At 40.2% G+C, this 26,947-nt stretch overlaps 1 protein-coding gene across 1 annotated transcript in view; it reads left to right on the forward strand.

The window, feature by feature from the left end:
• The window catches only part of dchs2 (dachsous cadherin-related 2), a 31,971-nt gene extending 15,979 nt beyond the window's left edge, over positions 1-15,992 (forward strand). The window contains exons 10-20 of the mRNA XM_056763497.1: positions 86-325; positions 1,992-2,126; positions 2,668-2,877; positions 5,060-5,920; positions 6,042-6,155; positions 6,666-6,877; positions 8,187-8,338; positions 8,557-8,687; positions 11,511-11,791; positions 12,013-12,154; positions 12,726-15,992. Of these exons, the coding sequence (XP_056619475.1) occupies positions 86-325; positions 1,992-2,126; positions 2,668-2,877; positions 5,060-5,920; positions 6,042-6,155; positions 6,666-6,877; positions 8,187-8,338; positions 8,557-8,687; positions 11,511-11,791; positions 12,013-12,154; positions 12,726-15,307 (5,060 nt within the window). The 3' untranslated portion in view covers positions 15,308-15,992. The remainder of the gene's footprint in view (positions 1-85; positions 326-1,991; positions 2,127-2,667; positions 2,878-5,059; positions 5,921-6,041; positions 6,156-6,665; positions 6,878-8,186; positions 8,339-8,556; positions 8,688-11,510; positions 11,792-12,012; positions 12,155-12,725) is intronic.
• The last annotated feature ends 10,955 nt before the right edge of the window (positions 15,993-26,947 follow it).

Below are 26,947 nucleotides of genomic sequence, written 5' to 3' on the forward strand. Positions count from 1 at the left end.
AAAAATAAAGCAAAGATGTCTAATTTATGTCACATATATTTGTATTTATTTGTGTAATACTGCTCTCTCTCTCTCATTCTGTCAGGGCATCTGTACCTGAACACTTCTCTGGATTATGAATCCCAGCATGTCCACATCCTCACAGTCCAGGCCACAGACAACGGCATTCCATCTCTGTCTTCTACTCAGATACTCACAGTCGAGGTTCAGGATGTTAATGATCAGCCTCCTGTTTTCCAGCAGCAAGTTTACAATACCACTGTAATGGAGAACAGAGAACGAGGAGAGGTCGTTTTTACGGTCACCGCAGTTGACATGGACTCAGGTACCACATCAAAATCTCATTGTATTAACCAAAAAAATCGTATAACCCAAACCAGTTAGAAGGAATAGGTCATGTTATAGAAAGTTTACCTAAGAACGAAAATGTAGTCATCATTTATTTACCTTCATGTCATTCCAAACCTGTATCCTGTGTCATGGAATTCAAGTCGCTATGCTATTAAGAAAACAACACAAAAATGTAGAAAAGCAGTTCTACAAAATAATGCATTATTAACTCAACTTATAATTGTGAAAAAAGTCATATATTTCCTTTAAATATAATAAAAATATAGAATTTAAAACGGGTTCTCAAGTGCTTCCGGTCATTTTAAGATATAAGGTTTTTGCAGACAGCTCAACTACTGTAGATGGCAGTATTGTTACTTACAATTTGCACCACTTCATTACACAAAGCTTCTATACTCTCCCAAGCTTAAAATATTTAAAGCACATTTTTTTTGGGTTAGTCATAACTTAGATTTGCATTATATTCAGTCATATTGGTTCATTGTTTTCTACTTAATTGTATCATTGACAAAAACAATTTAATTAATTAGTTTATTAAACTTATACTATGCAGACAGTGTATTGCATTTTACATCAATATTTTTGTATCATAATAGTACATTATAGGACTGTTGTATAGTACAGTACAGACATTTCTACTCTGTAATAATCACCCCTATAATAGTAACTTGGAAATTTCTTCATTTTGGGCGTGAACCTTTCTAAAAGAGAAACCTGAGATTTTGCTTTTACATATTGTCCATCATGATTTAAGTCTAGAGAAGCAGACAGCCTTGGTCATCAAGCTTGACATTTATTTAGTTAGCGCACCGCGGTTAAAAACTTCATCCACCTGAATCATGTTTTGTTGAACTTGATTGCTAACATAAATCAACAGGTCTTTGTGTTCTTTTTCACCCACTGCATGTTATTCTGTGCGCCTTGACCCTAGTCCAAATATTCACAAATCTACCAGGCCCTTTTAAAATACCTCAGCCGCAATATCAGTGTCTGCCCGTCTCTGCCTTTCTGACATTATCCTAGAACAGCAGTCAGGTATCCTGCAGGATATTTGAAATTGTGTGTGATGATTCACTAACTCAAGCCATCTGTGCTAATAAAAGGCACTTATTTTTCTCGAATTCACTCCTTTCAGCAGTGTGATCTATGGTTTGTTCTTTGATTTTAATCTTCCATTACGTGGAACTCCACAAAACCAGCATGCCAACTATCTCGGTTACATTAATGCTATTCGACTTCGACAGCCGTAAAGCTGATGGATATGTTAGTGGCTGGTGATAAAGTTCTCTCAATCCGTGTGTCTGTTTGTTTGTCTGAATGTGTGTCTGTCTGACTGAATAAGTGTAACCGTATGCATTTTCTAGTATAGGTGTCTCTCTCTGTATTTTATGTCTGATCTGAGTGTGTCTGAAGACTGAACTCAAACAGCCAGAGCACAGCTCTCCTTATTTTTTGGCCGCTGTAGCACAAAGGTCCAGAAAGACGCACATAAAAAGAAGTGGATTACTTGTAGTACTTAACCACACTGTCACGATGTCATGCCGTCTACAATTATATGTCAGTGCTTCTTGTAGACAAGCAAACACTCTGACCTGATTTCTAGTCATTTGACTAGAATTGACCGTGTTTGTTTCCCGCAGAAGAGAACGCTGCCGTGACCTACAGTCTGCTGCCCGGTTTAGGATATGAGCTGTTCGTGATAAACTCTCACACCGGTCAGATCAGCACCTCCACACAGCTGGACCGAGAGATCCAACCCAGATTTACTCTCAGAGGTGATGTCTTCTTCCTCTCTACCTACCACTGCAGTTCATTCAACCCTCTAGAAAAACAAACACTTTTTGCAACATTTTGTTGTTTGATCATTTACAGAAGTTTTTCTTTTGAGAACATTTCAGCATACTAGAACACAATTTGAATGACAAGTTCATTGCATTGACGTCATCTCATTTTAGACCCCCCACATCTGTTTTCATCAAACTGTAGAGAGTATTTTGAGTTTTTTTTCTAACTTGGCTTTGTGAATTGTTTTAAATAAACTCAAATCCATCATTTCAGAGTCTAGTTTTTTAGCAGTTGGAAAGAATTATTGCTTTACTTACTTTTTGCTTGGTCTCAGATGTTTTACATTTTATTGTTTGACTGCTTATGAACTATTCCTCAAATAAAATAATGGGAATCGCTAGGATAACATGAAAATAGATTTAGTATTGGAATGATTACTGTGAAAAACAAATGGAAATCAATTTTTCTTTGTTTCAGCACATCTAATATCAATCTGGCCACCTCATTCCATATTTGTTTGCTTTTTTACAGTTCAGGCAGAGGATAGTGGCACACCCTCTCTCTCCAGCACCGCCACAGTCTTCTGCTTTATTCTTGATGACAACGACAACACTCCACAATTTTTCCAGCCTGATTTGCACATAATAATTCCAGAAAATTTGCCTCCTGGAGTCATTCACAATGTCAAGGCCTCAGATATTGATAATGGACGAAATGGAACAATTCAGTACTTAATAGAAGGTAAATAAGTTCAACTAACTTATTTTATTTTTCAATTATAGTTTAAAGGAATGGTTCACCCATAAATGAAAATTCAGTCTTTGTTTACTCTTCCAAATCTGTATACATTTATTTGTTCTGATGAACACCGAGAAAGATATTTGGAAGAATGCTTGTAACAAAAATTAAACATAGTTTGATTACATTTCTCAGTAGTGTGGTGGTAGTGTTGCTATTTTCTGAATCAAATAGATTTTTAGTAGCGAAGCTCTTTTTTGATCAAGTAGTGCGGTAGCATCCACAAAAAATACATTTCCCCAAGCATTTCCAAACCTCAGCCACAAATCAGAAATCCGAAAGAAGGATCACTTATCATGGATCAGCAAGTGATGCCACCAGCATACACAGATACACTGAGTGACATCCAATTGGCCAGATTGGTGCCACTCCAACATTTTATTTGCTACTGATGGTGATTGGTGTGATTTCACTTCTCGTTGAACAAAGCTTTTGTTTTTTCGGGCGGCAGCCAGCGCAGCTGCACGGGACACACAAAAATGAAGCACTGTATTTTAATTTTTAAGCCTTGGGTTTAGGGTTCCTGAACAACTTTTCATTGTGTAAGTGAACGTTAGGCTCCATTAGCAGATTAGAGAGATAGGTTCCTAACATGCATTGTGTTTACATACTCGGAAATTAATAAGGCTATGGAAAAATGACACCAAGGTGAACAAAATGCCATCCAAATCCAAGATATAAGATATTCAAGATATTCAAATTTACTACGACAGTCACAATCTAAAAAACGAACAAATGTCGATTAAAACATTACATTTTGATCTGCTACAGCGGTGAGCATTACAACTAGTCACAGTTGAGCATATGAATATACTGGCCAATCAAAGGCGTCTATATAATTCACAGATGAATGAAAGCCTTGAAGTGCGCTGCAGTCACGTTGCTTGCTTATAAACAGGTGATTACGTACACGTAAGCACGAGATTTATTGTGCTGAGTAGCAAGACTCTTTCAGGTATAACCTTAAGTCATTGTGTGTTTTGGTGGTGTTAAATGTTCTTTAATAGTTTTCTTTTTATTCTCGTATATTATAGTTACAATGAATGATTTTGGTTGAAATGAGTGCCTTCTGTTATATATTTATGATATGTCTTGTGCTCCTTAGACTAATTTCAATTTAAAGACAAATCAGCCTAACACTTATTTTTCCTTTTTATTATTCATATTTTCAAAATGTACTTTTTGCAATTGATATCTCACAACCATATACAAGTGGTGTATTAACAGTTATGCCATATTTGAGCAGCATTAAATATTCTTTGTAATAAGCCATCACAGATGCAACCTCTGCAGGTTTTGTTGATGTTGCTAATATTTTACTGTCTACATGTCATTATACTTCTTTGTTGAACAAATTGATTAAATGTACCGTAAATATAAGTTATAAAAGACAATGCACTAACATTACTAAAAATTACCTTTTCAAAAAACTTTCAAAATGTGCCCCTTACTTGAAAACTTTGTTTCTGAATAATAATGCAAATCTGTTTTGACAGAGTTTTGTTGATTACTGAGATAATATTTGGAAAGAAGTCGGTTCAAAATAAAAATAAGAATTTTAAAAAGTAGTTTAGATTTCCCAGGGTGGTAGCTTTATTGTAGTAAAGCTTCATTTAATGTTGAGTAACTTTTAGCACCGCTCACTACATTTTCCAAGTAGCTTGCCCAACACTGCCAAACAGTTCTTAGCCACCATTGACTTTCATAGTATGAACACTTCTTTGTAAATTTCTTTGCTATGTTCAACACAAAAGAATATATTTTGAAGGATGTAGGAAAGCAAACCTTTCTTGGACACATTTGGCTACCATTGTAATTTTTCCTACTATGGTAGTTAATGGTGGCCAAGAACTGTCTGGTTACAATCATTCTTCCAAATGTCTTTCTATGTGTTCATCAGAACAAGGAAATGTATATAGATTTCGAACAACCTGAGGGTAAGTAAATGATGACAGAATTTTAATTTTTGGGTGAAGTATCTCTTTATCACATAGGCCTTTACTGATTTGACATTTGTCTTTGATATAGTAGTGCGTAAAACAGCATCACTAAAGTAAAGTTTTACTTATCATGTATTAATCCTTTTAAATCACCATTTTTTCTCTTTTTTATCATCTGTTGTTAGAAAATGCAAACAAATATTTTAGTATTGATAGTGTAACTGGGGCAATAAACACCACTAGAGTCTTGGACCGGGAGGAACAATCAAACTACACCCTCCTTATCACTGCATCTGACAGTGGGCATCCACCCCTGAACTCTACGGCACTCCTGCACATTACCCTCTCCGATGAAAACGACAACAGCCCCACATTCACACGGAAAACTTACCGTGCCACCCTTAGAGAGGATCTTCCTGTTGGTTCTGAGATCATACATCTCATTGCACGGGATGCAGACGAGGGGTTCAATGGTATAGTCACATACTCTTTGGTGGAGGAGAATTCTGGAAACTTTCATGTTGATGGCTCCACTGGCGTGATACGACTGGCGAGACCTCTGGACCGCGAAACACGTTCTCAGCATGTTTTTCGTGCTGTAGCTACAGACGGCTGCAGGCAGGGCCCACGCAGCTCAGTCGCTATAGTAACGATACAAGTAGAAGATATTAATGACAACCCACCGTCATGTTTTGAGGACAACATGAGGGTGTCAGTGGCTTCCATGAGCACACATCTCCATCAGCCCATATTAACTGTTGTAGCCCGGGATCCAGACCAAGGGGACAATGGGAAGGTGGTGTTTAGTTTAGCAGAAGAAGATGAGCTGTTTCAGGTTGACAGGATTTCTGGAGCTGTGAGGTTGAAAGCTCCCTTGAGGAATGGGGTTTCAGGAACACACCTCCTCCGTGTGCAAGCTAAGGATCTGGGTAGACCTTCTCTCACCTCCAATTGTCTGTTGCTTGTTCAGCTGAACGGAGATAAAGCACAGTTGCAGTTTACAGAAGAGCTCTATGAAGTCACCATCTTGGAGAACAGCAAGACAGGTGGGCTTTGAGAAACACGGTCTCATTATTGTCGGTTTAGTTTCACAAGGGATTTTAATGGTCTGTGTTTGACAATGTATTTGTAGTCTTGGTTATGACTTAATGTGTTTTCATTTGTAAGGCTCTTGGGTGGCAAATGTTTTAGCTCATGACCAGACAGCAGAAGATGCAACTATCAAGTACAGTATCTTCAGTGGCAATGAGAATGAAGCCTTTACTATAAACCTGAGTACAGGTGAGAATTTCTATTAAAATTTTATAAAACTCTTAAAAGGATAGTTCACCTAAAAATGGAAATTCTGTTATCATGTACTTACCCTCTAGTCATTTTTAAATCTGTATGGTTTTTTTGTTCTGCAGAACACAACAGAAGATATTTTAAGAATGTTGGTAACCAAACAACGTATATTCTGTGTTGTACTGCAGAAGAAAGAAAGCCACACAGAGGTTGAGCAAATGACGGCAAAATTTACATCTTTGGGTGAACTATTACTTGTTCAAATCCCTTTTAAGAATGGGTTGATTAAGTCCCTGTGGCACTCAAAATTTTACTAAGTAAAAGTAACAAATAGTGGTTATAGAAAAATAAACAATATCATGCTTTGTAGTATAAAGTATAAACATCCTTTTCTTTGTGGTCTAGTGGCATTGGAATTTTTTCTTACTCGTTTCTCTTAATCAAAAAGGGCAGTCGTACTAACAGAGAGATAATACAACAGTTGAATTCACTCTTTCGCTCTGACAGGAGATATCACAGTTAGGGAACAAAGACTACTGGACTTCGAGGTAGAGCATACAATTTATCTTGTGGTTCTGGCTGATAATGGACACCAGACAGCTTATGCCAGAGTGACCATCACTATGCAGGATGTCAATGACAATGCACCAGTGTTCAAGCAAAGCTACTACAGATCAGCTGTTTGGGAGGGACAAATTCACAACACATTTGTTATGCAGGTAAAGATCTTAAGCTTTTGTTTATCCATGCCTTTTTTATTTGGTAATTGTGCTTTAAAGGGATACTTCACCCAAAATGGAAAATTCTGTCATCATTTACTCACCTTCGAGGAGTTCCAAATCTTCCCATGATTCCGCCATCATGTCATGTTTATTCTTGGTCTTGCGGCCCAGTCATGGCATAGCCTTAGGTTTTATGTGGAGAGAGATTTTGACTCTCTCTGTCTTCTATACTCTCTCTCCGGTCGTCGTCTCTGTTCCTGCCATCTTGTTTCCTAGTTAGCTTTCCTACAGTGTTTAATCTTCATCACCTGGTTCTTGTCATTTTCTTTTGTTAGTCTACCCTCAAATTGCCTTCTCATTTCTTGTCCTGTGCAGCTTGTTTCGTCTCATTAGTCTCCCATGTCTCTGATTCAGGATCTTTGTTCATGCCTGTAATTCTCGAGCCAAGAAAGTTCAGTGTAGTTTATGTCAAGTGTCTTGTTTTCCCCCAATGGGTTTTGGTTTTGCCTTTTTGTGTAGTGTCTTTTTAGTTAATAAATATCTGTTAAAACCCCTTCACTGCTGCTGCTTCGCGATTGGGTTCTTCTCCTAGTGTTTCATGACACAAATCGGTATAATTGTCAGGACAAAACAGTTCTTGGGCACTTTTGACTGCCATTGTATTTTTTTCTAGTATGGCAGTAAATGGGGGACAAAATCTTTTTGGGAATAAGCATTTTTCCAAATATCGTCTGATCAGAACAAAGAAATGTATACAGATTTGGTACAACTCGAATAAGAGTAAATTACAGAATTATGGGTGAAGTATCCCTTTAACATTATAATCTTGCACTAACAAAAAATATTTTTGTTTTGAAACTTTGTATCAAAATGTTTTAAGTCAGAGTTTTGTAGTGATGTGGCAATTGTAATTAAATAAAAACACATTTTGTATGTTTGTCGGTTTATTTAACACTTGTATGGTTTAACACTCAGCCAATGTTTGCAGTTCTAGAAGCCATAAACATTTTTTTAAATAGATAGATATGTTTACTTCACCTCAATTACAAGCAACATAGACATACCCCTATATGGTATTTGTCTTTTACATTAAATCACATTTATGAAAGAATGTGATGTTTGTTTTTCCCCCTTTTTGGTTAAAGAAAAATGTAGTAAAGAAGTAAAATCTATGACATTGTATAAAAACATGTTTATCTTGAACAAATTTACCTGATTGATATTGAAAAAACTTTTTATTAAACGCTGAAAACAGATGTACACCCAAATACAACTCAATCACCATTTTATTTATGTTATTTTATAGGTGTTAGCCACAGATTCTGATAGTGCTGCAAATGGACAGATTAGTTATTTCATTATGGATGGGAACCATAATAATGCCTTCGTCATCGACTCTGTTCGTGGGATTCTTGCCACCAATACAGTACTGGACAGAGAGATTGTTCCCTCATACAAGTATGACATACCTTCTTTGCTTTCTGTCCTTTCACAGAATTATGTAGTTAAAAAGTATATGTTGAAAGAAGTCGTTTATTGAGCAGTTATAGAAATTCAATTATTTTTATGCTAACGTAGTGTAAAAATATAAAGGAATTCTGATATTTAAACAGACAGCGAGGAAGCATGTCTGTTTTATGTTTCAGTGTTTAAAAGTAATTTTATTTTAATTACAGGTTAATTCTTCAGGCCATAGACATGGGAAGTCCCCCCCTTACAGGCACCTGCACTGTCCGTGTCCAGGTTGTAGATGTCAATGATAATAGCCCTACGATACCGTACATGGAACAAGTGACCATTGCAGAAAGTAAGCAACTTATTTAGATAATACAATAGTAGTGACTTTAATAGTGACTTTGTATCATCCCTTTGTATCATCCCGCTTTGAAACTAATCCTGGTTTTTAAGCATGCTGGTGGCATTTCGCAGTACTAGGGACATTGAATGTGATTAGGTGTTGGCTCCTCACTTTGTGAGCTGGAGTAACTGGCATCACGGTGCCAGTCAATTCTCTCCCTCTAAATGTAAACAAAACCATGAAGCTAGTTGTTGAGGAGGCAGCAATGGATGTTCACCCTACTCAAGAGCAGTGGGACTCCAGTAGTGAGAGTGAACAGCTTCCAGTACCTTACAGTGCACATCTATAGTGCACAACTACACTGCACTTTGTTGTTCTGCTCTATGTAACTTCCTTCCTTATGCACATTGTACATAGCGAAAACATAGCGCTTTGGCCACCATTGCGCCGAATTGTTCTCGTTGCTTAACCTTTCCACTCCGTGCCGATCCATGACAGCCAGTATGTAGATGGTTTCATTTTCCACCACAGGGCTGGTAACAGACGTTTTTAGAACGTAAACACAAAAGCGTCACACGCTGCTTTGGTAACAAATGAGACTGAGCTATAACGCCTCTGTGCACACTGATAAGCATGATTCAGCACAATTAGACAACCGTGACGAAAATTCCGACCCGAGAAGGGTTTGTAATTGTGTCGTGTCAAACCAGGCTCACGTGGAAACATAACTGTCTCAACAGACAACCCAGTCTCACGGGAATTCGTGAAATTGTCACAAAATTTAAATCTATTAATTCGTTAATTGATATCAAAAGAAGTCACAAATACTTAAGGCGTTTGCTAAACAACACCTCAAACCCTAAAATCACTAAAGGCTAATTTAGCTAAAAATGCTAGTTTCACAAGGTGGCAAAGCAATGATAAATGTCTCCCCTAACTCCGTCCCTATACCTAACGTCACAGGGGAAAAGTCATATCATTACAAAACATACGAATAAGATTATAGGAAATAGGAATTCACACGAATGAGCCCCTTGGTAAAATAGGTATGAATTCCCACCAGATTGCGTTGATATATATTTATACATATGAAAGATATCGTGTATTAAAGTACTTTTGATGGGAAGTTGTGCTGGGTGACACGCAAAAATTGCGTGCTGACTGACACGAAAAAAGGGGGATATTCGTGTTGATAAACAAAAATTAATAGATTACGGTTCGTGACAATTTTACGAATTCCCGTGTTGCAACAGAAATGATGCAGTGTCACCGGGTTAACATGTAACCTGAGAGATTTATTTAGCGTTTTATAAAATTTGTTTCCAGCCGTAAATATTGTTTTATTTTACCCAACAAGGTGAACACATAGGAGGAAGTTGTGAGTTCCATCTGAATATCTAATAGCATAAATCAAGCAAATTTGAATGTTAAAATTTAAATAGACCATTCACAATGATAAATGCACATTCAAGATCAAAAGAAGACCATAAAAACACACAGACTAATGTGGCAGAACAGAGGGCAGGTGTAAATAATCAGGACAGGAACTTGAAAGAAGTAAACAAATTTTATACAGCAGTCTGTAAATCGATTCACTTTCACAAAATAAATTGACCAGTTTGTATATTTAAAATCATCCAGAAGCAAGAAGCTTTGACTTTTTCAGTCCAGATACTTTGCATCAAATTATATGAAATATCTGCCGAAGTACTCTATTATTAGTTTTAGCAAGTAGATTGTTTAATCAATAAATATTAATGAAAAGATCTGGCATGAATCTCTAGATGGCGCAGTCGTGGCAGTGCAGCGCACTTCAGAAACCATCCTCCTTCCCCAGCTCCACCTGTTTAGATCTGCTAGGAGGTGATCGTGTATTCTATACGAGTGTTATTCGTATATGTTATATGTGCAGCAGCAGCATTCCTTAAATGCACACAGCAGCATGTTGAGGATGTATTGGCAGTAGCAAGTCTCTGTACTTGCTCCGCCGCATCAGAGTAGCATATCTATTCTGCGTAAACCAAATAGATTTATATGTTATTTACACTAACATGCTAAACGCTCCGAGAATTGTTATGATATTAATATTTTTGGAGCTTCAAGATTTTATCTTGTACATAGTATATGTTTACTCAGAGGTAGATATATTAAAGAGTAAGTAGCATATGATTTTTAAGGTCCTACTTTGGTTTATGGAGTGTCCAATACCAAGTTAATGTACATAGAAGGTGTAAAAACACTATTATGCAGTAATAATAGGTAATTATTCTTACCTTACTTCTTGACTGACTCTCAAATGATTTGTTGCGCGATTAATCCGTCTAATCCCCTCCTATCTGTTAGCCTAGTGTCATGTGATTGGTCAAATGATGTGCCGCAAAAGGAAACTCTATCATCATTACAGGATTACAGTTTACAGGTGGTTGAATATTGTGTACAGTGTATTGATAGAGAAGGCAGGGATTTTACCTTACCAGTTTGAGGCCTAGTCTGATGAAGAAACATCCGGGGACATAACAGACTGCATGAAATGTAATTTTCATGATCTAATGTTACTCTTTAACGTTTGCAATTTTTTTTTTAAACATCCGTAGCTGGTTAAGAAAAACGTTACGTTCCCATTGTGAACAACTGTAAAAGTATGCTTCTCTCGAGCAAAAAGGCTTTGGTGGGCACTCAACACTAAAGCCTCCCCCACTCTTTCTGTAATGACACATTATCCTTTCTACTTCCCATTGCCCAAACTGTTGAATGATTGTTTGGTTTATAATAATATGTCAAATGTTTAATGAACAACATACTGAGAGTATTTCTTATTTGCTGTCTCCTTAGATCTTCCTGTTGGTTTTATTGTCACTCAAGTGATTGCAAATGATGTTGACCTTAGTCCTGCAGCAACATACAGATTTATAGAGATGGATGAGGCAAGCTTTGCAATTGACCAGTACACAGGAGTGATTACCACGACTAAAAGACTGGACTATGAGAATCAAACAGACTATATACTGAGAGTGGAAGCATCAGACTCTGTCCATCCAACAGTGGCTGAACTCTCCATACATGTGCTGGATGTCAATGATAACCCCCCAGTCTTTTCTCAGGAGTCTTATCAGGTATTAATGTGTGTGTGCATAGAATTGTATAATACGGCCATAATTCACAAAAAAACTGGTTTCATTTTAACATTACATACAAGTGTAAGAGTAAATTTTGACAGTATACACATTCTATTATTATATATTTTCATTATTACTGTTGCAAGTCGCTTTGGATAAAAGCGTCTGCTAAATGTAAGTTGTAAATTATTTGCTGTCTGACTATTATTACCATCAAGGTTGTGTTGCCAGAGTGGACACCTGCACACTCGTATGTTGGGACTGTATCAGCAACTGATAGAGACTCTGACCTAAATGGAAAAGTTTCTTATAGGCTTCTTTTCTCCCCAATGAAAGGCTTCTACATCGATGCAGAAAACGGTAATGCACACAGTATGCTTACAAGTCACTGTATCTCACTTAAGCAACTAACACATCTTCCCTCTCAATACTTTAAAGAAAACAAGATTTTTATCAGAGTTGATATAACTTTTTGACTTATGGTCAAGAAATACTGCAGATAAGAAACTAATTTAGTCATCCTTATGTTAGTCCAATGCTTTACATTTATTCTGTGGATCACGAAGGAAGATATTTTGAGAAATGTCTCTGTGGTTTTGTGGCCATAAAATTTAAGTTAATGGCAGCCTATGTGGTTTCTCGGCCAATATTCTTCTAAATATCTTCTTTTTAGTTGTGCAAAACAAATGACACAACATAAGGGTGAGTAAATGTAAGAATTGGGTAAACTATCCCTTTAAAAAACGTTTACGACAGATACAAACATAACAATTAGTCACAAACATATTCAATAAAATCTACAGTATCAACAAAAAGGTTGGATGTAATGCTTTAAAAGAAGACATAAGACACCATGCTGTACTGATGCAATGTGCCATTAGTCTACCTATTGATCAGTAACAGATTGGAATGAATTTTCTAATGTCTGCAGGTTCAGTGTATACAAACAAGCCTCTGAAGTATATTGCAAATGGAAACATGCTGCGGCTTCTGGTGGAAGCACGGGACAGTGGTGACCCAAGCCTATTTACTGTCACTTCTCTGGACGTCGAGGTGACAGACTCTAATGATCACTCCCCTTACTTTACACAGAACTCATATCACATTAATGTTCCTGAGGATGTGTCTGTTGGAAGCACTCTCCTCATTCTGTCAGCAGAAGACAAGGACTATTCAAATGAAAACACTTATTTGGAGTATGCAATTGTGGGTGGAAATGACGAAAGGTGCTTTTGCCTAGATGCTGTTAGCATTCAGACCATAGAAGCCCATAGACAATATATTGGCCAGGTGGTGCTTTGTGATAGTCTGGATAGAGAGATCGCTGACACTTACTCCTTAACTTTGATGGTACGAGACAGGGGAACGCCTCCGCTGAACAGCTCAACTGTTGTGACAGTCAATGTGCTTGATATTAATGACCATGCGCCTGTTTTTAGCAGTACAGAGTACTATGCGCAGGTCAATGAGAACAGCCCCCTTGGCACTGTTCTTATCCATGTCTCTGCTCATGATCCTGATCTAGGGAACAATGGCACAGTAAAATACGACATCATCTCCGGTAACAGCAAGGGCCTGATCAGACTAGATCCTACAACAGGTGTTATTGATGTTATTGGGACACTTGACTATGAAGAGGACATTAAATTGACCCTAATAATCCAAGCCTCAGATGACGGGGCACCAAGTGACAGAAAGGTGTCTTTTGCTTGTGTATACATATTAGTACTGGATGTGAATGACAATTCCCCATTCTTCGTGTTCCCTACTATCAACTGCTCAGTGGCTGAAAACCTACCGGCTTTTAGCCCCGTGTGCACAGTACATGCTGTCGATGAAGATGCAGGAAACTTTGGACTACTGACCTATTCCATCATAACCCCCTGTTTCACAGACTATGATAGTACAGCCCCGGACAAAAATGAAGCGTTTGCTATTAATGCACTTACTGGAGACATCTACACAAAACAGACGTTTGACTATGAAAGAGGGAGTGAATTTTGCTTTGTGGTAGAGGTGCGTGACAAAGGAGATCAGGTTGCAACCTTGAGAGTACTGGTTAATATTACAGGCATTGATGAGTTCAGCCCTATATTTACTCAGAATGTGTACCATTTCTCTTTGCCAGTTAATGCCAAGGTTGGCCAAAGCATAGGTTACTTGATGGCCATGGATCGCGATGGGGGTCTGGATGGCTTGGTGGAATACTCTTTGGTCAACCCATCCCCATTTTTTAATATCAATAAAACAACTGGCAGTTTATTTATTTCAAACCTAGTGTATCAGAGACAAAGTTCCATCTCTAAAGACACAACAGAGAACTTAATGGTTTTGGCAAGCAGCCCCAAACTGGACTCCAGGTCGTCAACTTGCCACGTAGTTGTGAATGTATCCAATTCCGCAAAGGCACTGTCAAGGGCTGCTCTCCGTGTCCAGACTACCAGTGTCATTGTGTCATTAATTGTATTCTTCCTACTTTTGTTAAGCTTCATTGCACTTGTCATTAGGTACAAATCCAAAGAGAGGTCGGTCAAGAAGACAGCCTATGTTACTGCTAACCTCAGCCACGAGACGGACACTTTTGGTAGGATAGGTGGCCGTCTTCACTGCAACATAGACAATATTAACCTCCAAGATTTACAAGCACCATTAGACATGTGGACAAAAACTGATCATGCGAACCCATTGAGGAACTCTGACTCAAGTGGAAGAGGATCTGCAGAGGATGAGACTACTGAGGATCAAGAAATCAAGATCATCAACAAATTTCCATCCTTCAAACCTCTTGGAACAGACACAACTCAACAGCCATTAAGAGTCTCAGACTTAGGGATCCACAAGGGCTCAGGACAGCGCTGTTATCGCTCTTCAAATAAAGATCTGCCTTCTTGTGCCAATATGGGAATAGTACAAATAGTGGACATGTCTAGTTCAGAGAGTCTCCACAATTTCAAGGAAGAAGGTGGAGGTGAGGGGATGCTAGCTCAGGTGGTCAACATGAGGGACATGGAGCAGGTGATGAAAAGATGCATGTCCATGCCTGGTGACCAGGGTTCAGTTGAGGGCTCTCTTGCTAATCTGATTAACTCCGAGGATCAACTATGTGGCAGCTATGATGGGGACTACTTTTTTAGCTGGCAGCCACGCTTCCAATCTTTGGCTGCTGTTTTTACAGACATTGGCATGCTTCCAGATGAAGATATTAGGTATAGTGACAGTGAACAAGAGTCTCACAGCCTCCTTCACCCACCGCCTCTCATCACAACAGTTGCCCATCCAGGAATACATCCTGTAGCCCCAAGGATGCCACATGAAGGACCTACCCTATTACACTGTAGAAGAACAGAATTGACCCCTTTAGAAAAGACTCCCAGTTTCTCGCCCTCTCTGTCACTGCTTACTGTTAGAACACCCAGTACCTCTCCAGTGGTGTCAGAAACAGGGTTGGGACACTACACAAAAATATCAACACTGCCCAGAGATGTCTTAGAAGATGTAGAGATTCAAGTGTAGTATTTTTTTTTAATAATTACAAAATATGCACTGCTGTGAGTGTTTTAGTTTGTTAGGACAGTTATTTAATGAAATAATGCTATTAACCAAAGCACTAGGAAAAAACAGTTCACACTTATATTATGTTAATGTTTTATGTTTTGGTTTATTGAAACACACCTTTTATTTTATTTTACCAAATGTTTTAAAAAATTTCTGCATTGGTTCAATTAATATACATTCAGTATATTTAAGAAATCAAGCACTATTATTGTACATGGAGTTCATGTGTGATATGATATTCCTCCATTAAGAATTTTATAATTTTTTTATCAGACAGTGTTACACAAAGAAATCCTTTTTGTTTATAATTTTAGTAATTGTAGTATAAGTCAATATGTCAAACTAAATGAAAAGCATATAAAGAGAGCTTGATGTCAAACTGTTTTGGCACTGCAAATATGAGTGAACTATCCAGTCAAATCTTGAACCAGTACTTTTATTACACATAGAACATGGACTTAAACTGGCGTGATTTTTTATTATTAATTGCTGATGTCTGACATATATTTAAATGCCGTAACCTTAATAATGGAACGTGTGCCCAGCCGGCTTTTGTTGAGAAAACAACCACACTATAAAACATTTCCCTTATTACCTTAAATAAGTAAAAAAGAAATCTATCTGTGAGTTTTAAGAATTTCCATGAAATACATCTACTAATATTTTATTCATTTACATTACATACAATTATTTGCAGTAATTGAAAGTTTGTACTGTGTTACTTAACTTTGTCTTATACCTGATGCAGGTCGGAGACATACAATAAAAAACATACAATATACGTTTAACATACAATTCTTTCTTTCAAAAGTGTATTTTGCATTTGAAATGTACATACAACATTCGTAAATGCTCTTTTAAAGCAAGATAGCGAGGGGGAAACTTGCTTCCCATTTTGTCCCTGCAAAAAAATATTTATTACTGGCACAATATATTGCTTAAATGTCTTTTCACACTTTATTCTACATTTTACATGACAAAACTAAACCAAATGAATAATTATTTGTAAGAAATGGAAGTAAAGACTTGTTGGACCTTGGAAAACAGACACAGAGTAACACTCAATGATAAAGTTATTAAACTAATGTTTGCCCATGTAGGGTTCCAGGGCCATGACAAGGGCTTTCAAAACCACTAGTGAGGTAGCAGCTATGGTTTAGCCAGATTTACAACCCCTAAAATCCAAACTTGGTAAAAACCCATGACTGCAGGTCCCACTGTCATGACTTGTAGGGGAAAAAGAGGGTCGGAGACTCAAATGCAGGAAATCTGTTTATTCTTGTACAGTTCACAAACAATGTTAGAGGAGAATGAAGATCTGAGTCTCTTCGTGAGTGTGTGGGGAGAAGCCTCTACCCACCGACACTCACGGTAAGAATTCGAGGATAATCCGAATTGGATCTCTTGAGTCCTCCAGGGTGAACACTCAGCGGGGAGGAGTCTCGACCCGCCGGTAGAATCCAGATGCCTCTGATGTACTTTAAAGAAGAGGTGCTGGTAGTGTGAAAAGCGGAGATCCGGAGCGCCAGAGAACACTAGGAGATATAGATAGTAAATAATAACGAGACAAAAACACTGGAGCTGTGACGAATCCGAGGAGCGGAACAATAGAGAAACTAGATAATATAACAAGACTTTAACAGCACTAGACACGCTAGACTGAGGCAGTCAGAGCTGGCATATAACACGCAACGGTCTGACGCTGGACGAGAGCACAAGAGGGATTTAAATAGAAGGGAACTATAAGCGGGAAATAATGATAAGACAGTAAATAATTAGAAACCAGGGGAGAGTACTAATGGGGACAAGCTACAGGAGTGTGGGTGATGAGGTGATGGAAACCCGGTGAGGGGAAAGCCTGATGAGGAGACACGGGGGGCGGGGCCAGTGACGTAGATACCAAACACGTGGAGGATGACAGAATGATTCTCCACGAAAAGACAAAACAAAACACACAAGACCATGACAAAGACTGGGATCCTGACAGTACCCCCCCCCCCACTGGCGCCCACTGGGCGTCTAGGGAGGGGGCTCACCTTGCCTCCGGTGGAAATCCACGATCAGCGACCGATCCAGGACGTCACGAGACGGAACCCAACTCCTCTCTTCTGCACCATAGCCCTCCCAGTCCACTAAGTACTGAAATCCCCGACCACGCCGGCGGACGCCCATCAATTTCTTGACAGTGTATGTGGGCGATCCGTCGACGAGGCGCGGGGGGGGAGGAGTGGGGCGTTTGCTAGCGGGGTTGAGAGGGGATGTGACAACAGGTTTAACCCTGGAAACATGAAAAACAGGGTGAATGCGACCAAGACTAGGATGAAGCTTGAGCCGGACGACCACTGGATTAACCACCTTGGTGATGCGGTATGGTCCAATGAACCTGGGAGCCAACTTGCGAGAGGGCACCCGGAGAGGCAGGTCCTTGGTGGATAACCACACCCGCTGACCACACACAAAGGCTGGAGGAGACAACCGGTGGCGATCAGCCGCTGCCTTGGTCTTCTGGGAAGTTCGGGCCAGAACCTCTCTGGCTCTCGTCCAGGTGCGGCGACAGCGCTGAACGAAGGCCAGAGCAGAAGGAACCGCAGCATCGAATTCCTGAGATGGAAACAAGGGAGGTTGGTAACCCATAGAACATTCAAATGGGGACATACCTGACGAGGATACCGGAAGGGAGTTGTGGGCATACTCTATCCAGGAGAGCTGTTGACTCCAGGAACCGGGAGATTGTGATGTTAGACAGCGGAGTCTGCGTTCGAGATCCTGGTTGGCTCGCTCGCACTGCCCATTGGTCTGAGGGTGGAAACCGGAAGACAGACTCGCTGAGGCCCCGATCTGTCTGCAGAATTCTTTCCAAAACCGGGAGGTGAACTGAGGACCCCTATCGGACACAACGTCAGTGGGCAACCCATGCAGGCGAAAGACGTGGTCCACCATCAGTTGGGATGTCTCCCGGGCGGAGGGAAGCTTGGGCAGGGGGACAAAATGAACCGCCTTGGAGAAACGGTCCACCACCGTGAGAATGACGGTGTTGCCGCCAGAGGGAGGTAGGCCAGTGACGAAATCTAAGGCAATATGTGACCATGGGCGGGAGGGAATGGGAAGTGGGCGAAGCAGACCAGTGGGAGGGCGGTTAGAGGTTTTACATTGGGCGCAGATCGGGCAAGCCAACACAAACTGACTAACATCTGAGACCATAGATGGCCACCAAAACCGCTGGCGAATGGAAGCCAGGGTTCCCCGGTTACCTGGATGGCCGACCAACCTGGAAGAGTGACCCCACCGCAGGACCTCGGGACGCAGTGCAACCGAGACAAACAGCCTGCCCCCTGGACACTCTTTCGGTACTTGCACCCCTCGACCGGCCTGCTCTACCCGTCCCTCGAGATCCCAGACGGCAGCCCCGACCACCATCTCCTTGGGAAGGATGGGGCTGGTCGAGAACTCCCCCTCGGAGACCTCGAAGAGACGAGAGAGAGCGTCAGGCTTGACATTCTTGGAACCCGGTCGGTATGAAAGGGTGAAATTAAACCGTCCGAAAAAGAGTGCCCAACGGGCCTGTCGCAAGTTGATTCTCTAATAATCGCTGAAGAACCTCCCTGACGTGTCGGGTGTGTTCCTGGAGAGAGGGGGAAAAAATAAGGATATCATCCAGGTACACAAAGACAAATCGGTTAATCATGTCTCCCAACACGGCATTTATGAGGCCCTGGAAAACGGCAGGAGCATTGGTCAAACCGAACGGGAGTACCAAATACTCGTAGTGCCCCGAAGGAGTGTTAAATGCCGTCTTCCACTCATCCCCCTCCCGGATGCGGACCAGGTGATAAGCATTGCGAAGGTCTAGTTTAGTAAAGACCTGGGCTCCCTGCAAAAGTTCGAAGGCGGTAGACATGAGAGGTAAGGGGTATTTATTCTTAATAGTAATCTCATTCAAACCTCGGTAATCAATACAGGGACGCAGGGAGCCGTCCTTCTTCTGAACGAAGAAGAACCCAGCACCGGCCGGGGAGGAGGAATGGCGAATGAGCTTAGTCTGTAAACATTCATTAATATATGTGTCCATGGCCTCTCTTTCAGGGGCGGACAGAGAGTAAAGACGCCCCTTGGGTGGAGAAGTGCCTGGGAGGAGATCTATGGGGCAGTCGTAGGGACGATGCGGAGGAAGCGAGGCGGCTCGTGACTTGCTGAACACGGCGCGAAGATCGTGATATTCCTCCGGCACCCCAGACAAATCAATGGCCTTGACCTGCAACACAGGAGACACAGAGACAGGAGACAGAGCAGAACCAAGACAAGACACGTGACAAGATGGGCTCCAGGCCAATACAGAATTTTTAACCCAATCAATATGAGGATTGTGCTGCAACAACCAAGGATGCCCCAAAATGAGGGGAGTATTGGGTGAATCAAGGATGTACAGCTCAATACACTCATAATGATTTCCCGAAATAAAAAGCCTTACGTGAGGGGTGATGTGGGTTATAGTAGCGAAGCAAAGGCCTCCTAGTGTCTGGACACGGATGGGATGAGCGAGAAGCTTGACAGGAATCCTCCACCGCGTTGCAGTGGCGGCATCAAGAAAGCTTCCTTCAGCACCCGAGTCGAGAAGAGCCTGCCCAGAGTGACTACGTCCGTCGAACAGGATGCGAAACGGAACTACAGGGCGGGAAACAGGAGAGGATACAGAAATGGCGCCCACCCGGACGGGTGGGCGGGACCTTTTAGCGGGCACTGAACCACTTGGTGACCGGACTTCCCGCAATAGAAGCATAGCCCCCCTAGAAGACGTTGTTGCTTCTGGAGCGGTGAGAGACGCGAGCGGCCCAGCAGCATAGGCTCCTCCTCTGCAGCTCCGGTGGCTCTAGTGGAAGCGCTGGCATCTCGGGCTCGCCAAGAAGTGGGTGAAGGCTGCCGGCGTCGGCGATTGTTCATGCGGGTCTCAACGCGAAGACAAAGGTTGGTGAGAGCATTCAAATCATGTGGTGTTTCGAGAGTAGCGATCTCGTCAGCAATCGCGGAATTCACTCCGTCCAGAAAACGAGCACGCAACGCCTCCTCGTTCCATGAGCAAGCGGCCGCCAGGGTTTGGAACCTTATAGAATAGTCTGTGATCGAATTACGACCCTGAGAGAGGCGTGAGAGCTGAGCGGATGCCTGCTCCCCTTGAACAGTTCTGTCGAAAAGTCTCGTCATCTCCGCACGAAAGGTCGCGAAAGAGTAGCAACAGGGCGCTTGAGAGTCCCACACAGCTGTTCCCCATTCACGTGCACGGCCCGTCAATAGGGTTAGAACAAACGCCACCCTAGCTTCCTCTGAGGCGTAACGGCGTGGTTGGAGGGAAAACACCAGTTCACACTGGGAAAGAAACGGGCGACAGGCGTTAGGATTTCCGTCATAAACCGGGGGGCTATTGACGTGAGGCTCTGCATGGGCTGAATCTCCTCGGGCAGAGGCGTTGGAAGAAATCCGGCTCCCCGCGAGTTCCCTGCGAAGCTCGGTAACGAGATTGGTGAGGTCTGTAACCTGGGTTGCGAGAATCCCCACATCCTGGGCGGTGGTGTTGAGCCGAGTAACCTGCTGTCCAAGGGCGACTCCTTGCTGCTGTAAGGCATTGCGTAACGGGTCCATTTCCGCTGAGTCTCTAGTATGGTCAGACCGTTCTGTCATGACTTGTAGGGGAAAAAGAGGGTCGGAGACTCAAATGCAGGAAATCTGTTTATTCTTGTACAGTTCACAAACAATGTTAGAGGAGAATGAAGATCTGAGTCTCTTCGTGAGTGTGTGGGGAGAAGCCTCTACCCACCGACACTCACGGTAAGAATTCGAGGATAATCCGAATTGGATCTCTTGAGTCCTCCAGGGTGAACACTCAGCGGGGAGGAGTCTCGACCCGCCGGTAGAATCCAGATGCCTCTGATGTACTTTAAAGAAGAGGTGCTGGTAGTGTGAAAAGCGGAGATCCGGAGCGCCAGAGAACACTAGGAGATATAGATAGTAAATAATAACGAGACAAAAACACTGGAGCTGTGACGAATCCGAGGAGCGGAACAATAGAGAAACTAGATAATATAACAAGACTTTAACAGCACTAGACACGCTAGACTGAGGCAGTCAGAGCTGGCATATAACACGCAACGGTCTGACGCTGGACGAGAGCACAAGAGGGATTTAAATAGAAGGGAACTATAAGCGGGAAATAATGATAAGACAGTAAATAATTAGAAACCAGGGGAGAGTACTAATGGGGACAAGCTACAGGAGTGTGGGTGATGAGGTGATGGAAACCCGGTGAGGGGAAAGCCTGATGAGGAGACACGGGGGGCGGGGCCAGTGACGTAGATACCAAACACGTGGAGGATGACAGAATGATTCTCCACGAAAAGACAAAACAAAACACACAAGACCATGACAAAGACTGGGATCCTGACACCCACATTCATCTCTTACCGTCTTGACAACATTCATACCAGCAGAAGATCAGCTTCAGACAGTAAACTAAATGCATTCATTGTGTGCAGATAAATGTCAATACAAGAGTGTAATAAACACTTTAAATTCATTGTCATTCTTTTCAGAACAAACCAATCCTTTTATGTAAATGAATGGATAGATTTAGATAACACTTTATAATAAAGGGATACTTCATCCAACAAAAAAAATCCAGATGTTTTACTACTTCAAGGCATCCTAACTGAATATGACTTTCCTCTTGAAGAATAATGCAGTCGGAGTTATATTACCACATATCCTTTTTATTCCACGTGGTAGAATTTGAGTGAATCCCCCATTGCCCCCCGCAAGTTTTTGAAGCTCCTAAAAGTGCATCCATCTATCAAAAAAGTGTTCGACACGGCTCTTTGGTCTTAACAAAGGTCTTCTGAAGCGAAGCGATGCGTTTGTTTAGGAGAAATAACCATATTGACAACGCTATTAACGATAATGTCTACATTCCATTATAACATTCTGTGCATGAATCAGAGGATTGTTTTCAGTAAAATGACGCAGTAAGTTCCGTTTTGTTCCAATAGGATACCGTCTCCTCTGTGCGGGAGCTTTCGTGCTTGGTCATTTTGCGGAAAAACAAGCTTCTGGTTCACGTGCAGCCAATGGATAGTGGAGGTCAGGCATTATCCTTAATATCCACATTTACATTTATGCATTTGGCATTTTGATTCTGACTATGTGCAAGCCCCTGGGATCAAACCCATGACCTAGGCGTTGCTAGCGCCATGCTCTGCCCACTGAGCTACAGGAAAGCTCTATAACTCCAACATGGATATCTCTTAAACAATTGAATCAATTCGCTTCATAAGACCTTTGTTAGACCATGGAGCAATTTTGAGCAATTCTTTGATCGATTAATGCACTTTTACCGCTTAGAAGAAAAAGGACGCATGGCCTTGAGGGTGAGTAAAACATGTGGAATTCGGTTTCTTGGCTAAAGTATCCCTTTAACACCATCATTAAATATAAATCAAGCACATGTGATTTAAGGCCACCTTATATAAATTGTGACCAAAGTTTGTAATATGGAGTTAAAAAAAACATCCTTTCTACTAGTGTAAATACTACTTTACACAATAAATAACTATTTATTACACCCTCAATATTTTTTTCTTTAGTGGTCTTAATAGACCTAAAAACAGCATCTGTGATGTTTATCACATCTGGTCATTACAGAAGATAAACAAAGCATGGTCTTTGGACATCATGAAAGCTGAGCTTGACTGACCCATATAGGGTATTCCTGTGTGTTAGTGCGCGTGTGTGTGCGTGCGCGGTTTATGTAGCATTTCTTCAAAAGTAAGTGTGTAAAGTTGCTTTGCACTGTGTTTACTTCATATCACCAATAGTGGTCCAATAAATGGAATTAGGCACAAAGAACTGGCAGTTTTTATGGTCAGCAGATCATAATGTGCGAACTCAGTTATGGCTGATTTTCCTCTTGTCTGTTCAAAACTAATTTTCTCTGTGTGAATTACACTATAAAAGGACTTATATATAACACACTAATCTCAAAAAATGTGAGGAAAGTGATTCAATTCCAGTACGGTAAAATGAAATTGTCATGGTCTTCATTTGTCACTTATAGGAGAAAAAATTCCTTTTTATGATGCTACACTGGCCCCAATGCATAATGCACTCAACAAAACTCTTTAACTTTCTACAGATGTGGTCCTAGTAAAGTGAAAGAAAGATTATTTTCAGGCTTGGATGGATTTAAGAAATAATTATGCGTTCAAACATACTGAACCATCATAAAGAAACATCTGGGAATGTTTGTTCTTTTTCAGAATTATTGTATTCCTATTCCATACCAAACCTCATGCCCCAACTCCATACCTCAATGTACAAGATTTACTGAGATCAACCGTTGATTTTGTTTAATAACAAATTGTTAAAAATTAGCCTAATGTTCCAACATTCTTCTTGCCATTCCTGAAACACTTCAACCAAATTAACTGGAGTTGGTTAATCTGATATTTATTCGATTTTGTGACACTTGAATTGTGGGTTCATGTAGTTTGAAAAAAGTGCTTTTGGGCTATTCATTGTGGTGGATCATGAAGAGAAAACAGTAAACAGCTCAGATAAATCAAATTAAGCTTGAAGAACAAAATATTGTCTACAATAAGATGCACTTCATATTACTTTAATAGAATAAATTACAGACCAAAGATTTGAATCGTTTAATGCCTAAATCCATTCATTTATCCCCAAAAAATCTGATATCCGTTTTTAACTCACCCTTCCCTGAAATCCCGTAATTTAATTTCAGTTTGCCCAGAATCCCTCTAGAATTTATTACACATTTAATGCATGAACGTTGTCCCACTTGGCAACAATGCTAAAAATTAAGGTTTGCAATCCCAGAGCATTAAGTTTTCAGCGTGTCTACGAAATTCCAGGGACTTAAAGACAAAGCAGCCAAAGAACATGAAAAAAATGGAAGACTACACATCTGTGTTAGATTTAACTCAGTTTAGAGTTATACATTGAATGCAGATAAATGACAGACAGCAGACTTTACAGCAGACGCAGTTCTCTGTTTCATGTCTCTCAGCACTACAGTAGAACCCACTGCATAAATGATGGCCATCTATTCATCACCAGTGAACAGTCTCCATAACACCAGACATTAAGGGAAATGGCGACGGGGTCATATGTTTGCCCCAAAGTTCCAAGGTTCATTTGAGGTTTATTTGTGTTGGTTCTGTTAAGGTCCCCGTAAAGTATCAGTTTTTGGTTTGGCCTCCTTCCAAAACTGAAAGAAGTTTATATATAGGCATCTTATTATGTATGAAGGAACCAAAAATATATATGAAATTAATTTAAGATCTATTTCTTTTAGGATTAACGCTGAAACCGAATAATACCATTTTATTAAATACAAACACACAAATATTAAAGTTTTGTCATTCTTCTTTTTAATAACATTCCAATGAAAATCTATTTTGAAGGATTATTTTGTATTTCATGTAACAAAATTATTTTTCACAATAGTTACAGTACATAAGACAAACCGTTCCTCTTGATTTGTGATGCATTGCATTGCATATGAACTATCGCTTATTGCTCCTAAACTCTTTGTAAGTCGCATTGGATAAAAGCGTCTGCTAAATGTCTAAATGTAAATGTAAATGTATCTCTGTGGAGATCTGTTTCGACTATGTATTTTTGTATAATGCATGGAGTCAAAAAGGCCTCGTGCAGCCCCACTCAATGCTGACAACACAGAGGCAAGTCTTCTCTCTGCATCAGGTCTTATCAAAACCATGTGGTACACGGCCTCTATGATTTTCAGATGTGTTCCAAAACTTCTGTGCGTTGCAGGCAAGAATATTTTTTTATTTGTATGCACAAAATGATGTTTAAATAACACAAATTAATGTTTAAACAAACTCACTTGCCACAGTTAAATAGCAAAACATTTATTTTTAAATATGTTTTTTTTCTAATTGTAATTTAACATTTGGAACTAACTGGTTTATAAAACATAAAAAAATATATTGATAAAAATATTGATTATATAAAAATTATTATAATGCAACAACCAGATTAGTCCTTTGTTCACATTCTCACAAATTTTTTTTATTGTCTTTTACAGCTATAATAAGAAAATCTAAATTAACTTTTGGCATGCAAGTATTTCAGCTAGAGTTGTTATTTTTTTGACAGAGAAAACTTTACCAATATTTCATCTTATCAACATTTTCAAATGTTACTGCACACGCTCACTTTTATTTCTACACTGTTACATAACAATAAAAAGAAACCGAAAATGACAGTTAATTGGCTAAACTTGCCTCTCCAGTATTTTGAATTTAGACTCCAAAACCAAGCTCAACCGCTAGACACAATGTACCATACGGTTTGTTTAAATGTGTCAAAATTACAAGACCCATTAAACAAATTGTTTATTTAATTAAATGAACATACAACAAAATTCCACAAATCATATATTCAATACACTAAATTTACAGTAAAATTTTAATACAAATTAATTATATTAAATATAAATAGTTGTATTATTAGACTGTAGCCAAATACAAACCAGAAGTAACTGGTGGTCAGGCACAAGCACTACTGATGAAACGGTCTAGGAAAGATCGCTTTCTTATATACCAAATTTGGGAGCCAATAGATTCTTCAGCCAGGTAAAAACTGAAAAAGTGACTCAGAGCTACCAAGAAGGACTTCTCTGTAAAAATAGATTTTTAGCAATCCATCGGATTAGGACTATGAAGGACCTGCAGGGGTATACAAACAAAAAACTGCTTCAGGTCCGATCAGATGCTTGCTGATATTATTTAACATTTGATTGACCAAACCACAACCCTATTGTGTCCCGTTGTTGAAGCCCAGCATTCTGTGGATCTCCCTGCCCCCATCAACAGTTGACAGGCAAAGTAAATAGGAAACCATCCATCCCAAACTGTCTTTCTCAATCCTCCTTGAAGCACTTTGTTAATGACCTATGAACTCTTCCTACATGTTTTAACTGTGCCCAAAGCATAAGACAAGAAACCTGAAGGAATATTGAATTATTTTGAAAGATTGGCCCAGGTGCTGGACTTCCAAAAAGCTATTTGTCTACATGTGTGCAATCTAAACTTCCTCGACTAAGTCTTCTTAAAACCACCATTAACTGATGTTCTGACAAATAACAATGGTAAAGCAGTGATGAAAACTAATTCTCTCTGGTTTTTAATTTCTGCTTTTATTTTGGGAACGGAATGATTCATATTGTGGAAAACGGACCTGATAGATTAATGGTCACTGACAATTACTCAGATTAGGGCCACTACACATTTATCACACTACTGAAGTGCACCTTTTTTTGATTTAGGCAGCAAGTGGGGCCCTATGTCTGTAAAAGGAGGAGAATTTGTCTTTGGGGAGTCCCACTAACATTTATCAGTGTCATGCATACTGGGATTCCTAAACGGACCCATATACTCCAGCTTTTAGCAGGCAGAATGAATTTGAAACAGAGTGTTAACAGGTCAAGGCCAGCTAGCTTTTGATTTACACCCCACCAGCTCACAGTTCAAATGGCTTGCTGGATAGAGCATATGTTGACATGTGACT

The sequence above is a fragment of the Triplophysa dalaica genome, chromosome 2 (genome assembly GCF_015846415.1).
Source record: "Triplophysa dalaica isolate WHDGS20190420 chromosome 2, ASM1584641v1, whole genome shotgun sequence".
Taxonomy (NCBI): Eukaryota; Metazoa; Chordata; class Actinopteri; order Cypriniformes; family Nemacheilidae; genus Triplophysa; species Triplophysa dalaica.